General features: G+C 37.7%; 1 protein-coding gene across 1 annotated transcript in view; it reads right to left on the bottom strand.

Moving 5' to 3' along the window:
• Window positions 1-1,029: 1,029 nt before the first annotated feature.
• RELN (reelin) overlaps window positions 1,030-7,412 on the bottom strand; it is a gene marked incomplete at both ends in the record, with an annotated part of 510,757 nt that continues 504,374 nt past the window's right edge. Inside the window, one exon of the mRNA XM_080701477.1 lies at window positions 1,030-1,126. Coding sequence (XP_080557603.1) covers window positions 1,030-1,126 — 97 coding nt within the window. The remainder of the gene's footprint in view (window positions 1,127-7,412) is intronic.

The following is a 7,412-nucleotide window of genomic DNA, read 5'->3' as shown; positions in this document are numbered from 1 at the left end:
ATAAACTTCAAGTGGCTTTTGGACATAATTTTATTTAAGCATGGGCTTTAGCTTGGTTTGCCCCAAAGGGCAACCTTCAGTTATGCTAGTAGAGCATTCAGGGCTACGGGGCCATTATATAACGTTGCTGGTGTTGGTTCAGCTTCATCTGAAGGTATGAATATGACCCAGAGGAAAACAACCCACGAAGAGAACACAATAAAAACACCCACTGTTTTACAAAGCACTTTGTTACCACAGACACAAAATGGCAGTTACTGTTAGTAAATCAGCCACAGAACACTTAAAAAAAAATCTGTAGACGAGGAAATGGGAATTTCTTTGTAGGAGTGAGGGTTTTCATCCATGATTTTTAAGTAGAAAATATTTCAAGGTCAGGCATTTTTTTCTTATCCACAAAACAATGCTAAATCAACATACGTTTTAAGGAGTATATTAAAGGAGATACAATATCTTTACAACTATCTTCTCGAATAGGTATTTCAATTAACTTTCTGCAGAATATAAGTAGATCAAAAATCAGCAGCAAAATATTGCAACATAATCAGCAAATACAGTCTCAATGTGTTATACTGGAGGAGAGGATACATAAAGGACAAACAATGATAATTTAATCATATAAAACATGATACAAAGCTGAAATACAGTCCACTTAAATAGCTTTGTGACCGAGAATGTTAAATACTGTGCTAAATGCCGTTTTAAACATAAAATCTCTTAAATTTTTGTGCTTAAAATTTTTTTCTGTTAAACTATTTCTTATTTGTAATACTGCCACTGTAACTGATATTACAACAGATCACAATTTTCACGGACACGTCAACATGAAGACATTTACTTATGAGCAAATAAGTCACTTGTCGTTAGTTCACAGTGTGGGAAAGTGGTATACACTTGGTCTTGAGAAGGGCTTTCAGGTAGCCACCAAGTCCTTCGCAGATACTTCCTGATATCAGATGCAGTGAGAGGTTTAAAGGAACGGGGAGCGACACGTCACAGGTTCGAAGGAAAAGTAAGCTTTATGATTCTTCATGGGTATCGCCTAAGTGACCTTCGTCTTCTGTTGTAGAAGTGCCTGAGCCCATGCTGCCGTGAAAAATTCATCATGTAATTTTGTTTGCGAGTGCTGTTAAAATCAAGATGGATACGGGCAGGGAGGGAAAGGAGAAAGAGCATGTAAGTCCCGTCACTGAACGTGTCATCTACTCTCTAGGTCCTAGGTTACTCTGGTATTTATGCAGAAATCTTCAGTGTCCATAAGTCATGGTGACATTAGCACCAAGGAACAGAGTAACTAAAGGCTGAGCGACGCTTGCATTCACTGCCTTTGGCCCTGAAGAACTCCTTTTCTTTTCAGAACCAGTAAAGGATCAGAAAGGAGAGAGAGAGAGAGAAAGAGAGAGAGAGAGGGGGGGGGAGGGTGGCAAAAGCAGACAAACTATTTCAGATTTTTAACTTTAATTTTATTCTTTAACTCCTTCTGAATGAACTCGTATCCACTATGCCCACTGTCTTACTTATATCTCTAACAAGCAGGTAAATAATTTGGTTACTCTATTAAAGATTTTCACTTAAAGCTTGAAAAAGCAAAACTATGGAAGGAAAAACACTAACATCAGCTGGTGAGCCTGACCTTCCTAATTTATGCAATCTCAAGTGAGTTTTTCTTAGAATGTGGGCTCCATTGTCTTTCTCAAATAATAAGGGGTTGTATTCCATAACCACGAGCTTATGATGAAAGAGACACTGTACTAAAAAGGGGTCATGAATACTGAGAAGGTATAAATTAAATACATAACTGTACATATCTCCCACATATAAACACATATACACATTCATACATACACATTATATGTGATGCTGATGAAAATACTGAAAAAGTCTATCAGAAGCCTGCGTGAAGTTGAACAATATCGATAGTGCTGCTAGGGTTTTGGCATGGCAAACAAATTTTTTTTTTTTTGGTGGTATTGGGGATGGGACCCTTCTCGGGCTACACTCCCAGACCTATTTTTTTTTTTTATATTTTTTAAAATTTGGAAACAGGTCTCTTAAACCAGCGAGGCTGGCTTTGAACCTGCGTGATCCTCCTGTCTCCGCCTCCCAAGCGCAGGGATTACAAGCGTGCACCACCACGCCCGGCAAACAATTTTTTAAAAAGACCGTGATAAAGGATGAAAATATACAAATAAAAAGCCCATGATGTATAACATCACTAAAAAGAATCGTCCTCTCACAACTACCCTGAATGATAACATGTGTGAAATCAACACGTGGTTTATGAGTGTGAGCCTATCAGTATTTTCCAGATTCACGGATTTCTTGAACACATGGTTCCAAAGCCTTTCCTCCTTAATTTTATGGAAACAAATAAATGTAGGGTGAGGTACATGGAGTGTGGTCCCACCATAAAGGTCATTATTATACAAGCTTAGGTTAGGGTAGAACCAAGGGAAAGGATAATTTTGCCCTGAGAAGTGTAATCTGGGTTGTTAATCATCAGTATATTAGCAAGGTATTAAATGGTGCTGTTTTTCCTAGTATGTTATACTTAGGCATATTACTAGTACTTGTGAAATAGAAGAAATTTTTAAGCTGGGCATGGTGGTGTAGGCTTATAAACCCCGCGGTTGGGAGGTGAAGACAAGAGGATTGCATTGGTTTGAAGCCAGCCTCTCTGGCTTAAGAGACCCTGTTTCCAAATAAAAATATAAAATAGGTCTGGGAGTGTAGCCCAGAGGTAGAAGGGTTTCCAGGAACCCCAGTACCACCAAAAAAAAAAAAAAAAAAAAAAGAAAGAAATATAAGAAACTTTTAAAATGAGCATCTTATAGTTGTTTAATTATTAGAAAACAGCCGGGTGTGGTGGCGCACGCTTGTAATCCCCGCGCTTGGGAGGCAGAGACAGGAGGATTGTGCAGGTTCAAAGTCAGCCGCCTGCGCTGGCTTAGGAGACCCTGTTTCCAAATAAAAAAATGTAAAAAATAGGTCTGGGAGTGTAGCCCGGAGGTAGAAGGGCTTCCAGGAACCCCAGTACCACCAAAAAAAAAAAAAAAAAAAAAAAAAAAAAAAAATTCATAGTAAAATGTCTCAAAGAAAAACACATAGTTCAATTTCATGTATAATAAAAATCAATGGCATTGGTTAAAAGGTAGATATGAAATTGACATGTGTTTTTATGAAATAAAGTGCTAGTAACTTTCCTTTCTGGATTTCTGTATTATAAAAATGACAGAAACTATAAAATGAAAACAAATAATATATTCTGAGGACATTTCAGAGAAAAAGACACACACACACACACACACACACACACACACACACAATCAGGTTTTGTCCTTGGGTAGCCTCCCACCCATCCCCCTCTCCCACATGACAATATGACCAACCAAGATGACCAGGTGCAAGGTCACAGTTGAAGGGTACAACAAGTGTATACAATATTTATCAGATGCTGTAAGTATTAAGGCTGCCTATGTAAAGTGGTGTCACTAAAAAAGACAAGGGGCGTTATAACACACAGCACTAATCAAACACCAGGAGAAACGATCCTGCTACTTCATTGTTCATAGACTCTTGAGTCTGGCCCTGGTCATCTTCCCGCCAGGGTCCTACATTACCTCGCAGTCCTTCGATTTCCCTGAGCTATTACACTGGCCCCTAAACAACTCACTTTATCTCAGTTCTCTCCCCTTATGGAACCAACTCCACTGAGAATCTATGAAGCACAAAATAATATACTTTAATACATAACTGCATGTTGAGTGTGTGTGTGTGTGTCTGAGCGTGTGTGTGCATGAGTGTGTGTGTGTGTGTGTTTACTGGGTTTGAATCCAGGGGCATTCTCTCTGAGCTATACTCCCAGCCCTATTTTATTTTATTATTATTATTTTTTATTTTTTCAGTACTGGGGATGGAACCCAGAGTCATTCATTCTACCTCTGAGCTGCACCCCCAGTTCTAATTTTTATTCTTTACTTTGAAACAGGGTCTCACTGAGTTTGCAAAGAACTTCACTAAAGTGGCTGAGGCTGTCTGTGAACCGTGATCCTTCTGTATCAACCTCCTGAATGCTGGGATTACAAGCGTGTGCAACCATGCCTGGCTCTATTTTTAAATTTTGAAACAGGGTCTCACTGAGTTGCAGAGGGCCTCACTGAGTTGGTGAGTCTGCCACGAACCTGTGATCCTTCTGTCTCAGCCTCCCAGGTACTTGGATTATAGGCGTGTGCCACCACACCCAGCTCTTACAATGGACTCTGCACCCCAGTTTCAGTACACTTTCCCTGGGATGTTGGCTTCACCGTATTTAAAAATCATCCCTAATTTTCTCGTGTGCAGAACAGCATCTAAGCCATCTCAACCAGCTATTTCACACTCTCTTCACGTTTAATCCTGTCTCTCCAGGGCTTTTCTTCTATTACATTCCTACATTAAACTTGCCTTTGGGTCTTTTCTGCCTTCCTCATTGGCCAACCCCCGACACATCACTTCCTAATTTTCTACTTGTTGCTCAAGTATCACATTTTCTTTATTGTTCATTTTCCCCCTCCAGAAGTGATTTTTTTTCTACTTTAAACTATCATGGTGTTCATTTCCTGCTCTGAATAGAGTTTATTTGTGTTCCTATCTTGGCTCCTCATGTCTAACCTTCATGGGGCCTGCCCCCCCACCCCACCACCAAAGGCTAAGCCCCTGTCTGACCCTTGGGTGGTCAAGGCATATTTATTAAACTTTTGGTGACTTACTGATTGGATTCCTGTTGTAAATCATTACTCTTTAACTATAAGGAATAATTGCAAAGTTAAAGCAATGAAATTATTTAGCTGAAAACATGTTTAGAGATATGAAGTACTCATAGAGATTTTAAAAAGTTAAAATACTCTACATTAAAAAAGATAAAATTAGAACACTCAGATATTTAGTTATCTAAATGCAACCTAGATTGTCATGGAAGTTACCTCAACATATGTGAACAAAGGAACATTTTAATTTTAACAAAAGTTGATATGAATGTTTAAGAGCTTGAAAAGCAACTTCTGCATGTAATTATTTGCTTATAAGGAAGCTGATATAAATTTTCCATCTGTGTGTGTGTGTGTGTGTGTGTGTGTGTGTGTGTGTGTGTGTGGTATTGGGGATTTAACCCAGGGGCATTCTACCTCTGAGCTACACTCTCATCCCTATTTTATTTTTTATTTGAAAGAGGTGTCACTAAGTTGTGGAGGGCCTCCCTAAGTTGCTGAGACCAGCCTCCAACCTGTGATCTTCCTATTTCAGTCTCCCTAGTAGTGGAATTACAAGCATGCACCACCACACCTGGCTAAATTTTCTGTCTTTATATATGATAAAATATATATTAGTAGGTTTCAGATCTTTGATGCCCTATAAATCAATCCAAGGTAATGGTTTGCAACTAATTAAGCAGATATTTTGATTCATGGGACATTCATAGTTTTTGTAAGTTTATGTAAAAGGATTATATATTTGGATTCCTGAGAATATTGATATGCACACAGTAATGTGTCTGCTTTAGATGTCTAGTGTTTGCATAGCCATATTAAAAGTGCCCACACTTTTAAGGCATCCTTGAAACTAGCCAACGATTTGGCTCTGTGAAACATAAATATCTCTTGAGTCAGTTAGGAATCTATTGAGATGGTTTTTTCTGGTTCATAAACTTTTAAAAAATTACCATGAGGAGTTATGACAAAATGCTGTCTGATTCTAGGACCACTTAATAAGCTGATGTGATTATTAAATAGTTATTGTGCCTTGTAAAATGTCTAGCTTACAAGATCAAGTCTTAGGGAAGTGTTCACCAAGTCTAAAGATTTTTTTATTTCTCATTTTTTGATGCAGCCTCTTTTTGTTTTTGATACATGTATAGTTACAGAACACCTCAGAAGTAATCATAGGTGCAAAGGAGTCTTTAAGATTTATATCTTTGTTGCGATTACAGGGGAAAGTAATTTCTATTATAAGTTCAATGAAAGCCCAGTAATAGCCATTCCAAGGCACATTATGCAACTTGACATATCAATTTGCTTTGGTCGTGGATAGAACTAGGTCTATTTTTAAAATTTCACATTATGAGTAAGTCATTCGAAGAGGGGAGAACAAACATCAGTGGCTTCTTGGAAATGGTGATTTAAATTTCCACTATTGCTGAGAGAAATACGAAATTGAGATGGTATGTGGAATTATAAAATGTGTCTCTGTTTATGCATAGGAAATATGGATATCACAAGATCTTTAAAAAAACTAGTGACTGTTCTTTTGAACCATTACTCTTCATTGGAGTCACAATCTTAGCTCATTTATTATAGTGAAAAAAATCGACTGATTTCTTAATGGATCCTAAAGCAAATGGGAAAGAGCGAATTTGAAGAATTTGAGCTCATAAAAATTTAGACTTTTTTTACTGATCAGAAATTTATTTTTCAACAAAATATGTTAATTTTTATGAATGCCAAGATAAGAATCCAATGGGCTATTAGACATAAGATGAAGCTGACATTCAAACCAACTCATGGGACTCCTGGCACGGAGCAAGTGTACATTTGACTTTCAAGACAACGCATCTTTCAGACGGCTACATTTAACAAAGTTTAAGCACGGACGCCTCACACATACTAAAGACTTGTTTTTCTCTTTTCTGCTAAATGGAGATGAGATTATCCGATAATGTGCACTTCAGGGAGTTTTAAGGATTAAATGAAAACTTCTAGCTCCATATATAGGTGTTCAACAAATGACTGCCACTTTGCTCTTGTAAGTTTTGAAGTATCTCAGCTAGAGGACAAATGCAAATATATATTAAAGGTGGCCAATCTTACCTAAGGACAGGACCTAGAACTCACAGGTATGTTGAATAAACTCACTTCCTTCTGCTAATTGATTTACTAACTTACATTAGAATTGAAAAGCCAAGGCACCTTGATGTTTTTCTAGTAAAATAAATCTTTTGAAAGACATTTCATTTAATCAAGGCCATAGATCTTTTGCATATTCCTGTATTGTCACTTTCCTCATAGCAAATTTGTAAACTGAAGGACATCTAATATAGTGCCAGGCATAAAGGAGAACCCAAGTCAGACCTACAGCGGGTAAATCCTGGTGTTGGGCTGAATATCGGATGTATTGGACACTTCTCTCAATTTGGCTATCTCTGAGTTTGCATGGGTCCAAGTTTCACATGCTTCAATGTATCCCAATATCATTTATAACTGTTTTTGTAGATGTTTTTCTCAGTTGCTTAAGTCTTCTATGAAACTTCCCAGTTAGCTTTGGTAACATCGATGAAACTAATAGTATACAGTTCCCCAGATTTAGTGAGGAGGACTTACCTTACTCTAGTGGAAAACCAATGACAGCAAATAATGAAATATAACACAAGTTAAAAAATGCCT

This window comes from Muscardinus avellanarius (genome assembly GCF_963383645.1).
Source record: "Muscardinus avellanarius genome assembly, chromosome: 9".
NCBI classification, from domain to species: Eukaryota; Metazoa; Chordata; class Mammalia; order Rodentia; family Gliridae; genus Muscardinus; species Muscardinus avellanarius.
Note: the sequence above shows the minus strand (reverse complement) of the source record. Positions and strands in the feature narration are given on the sequence as shown.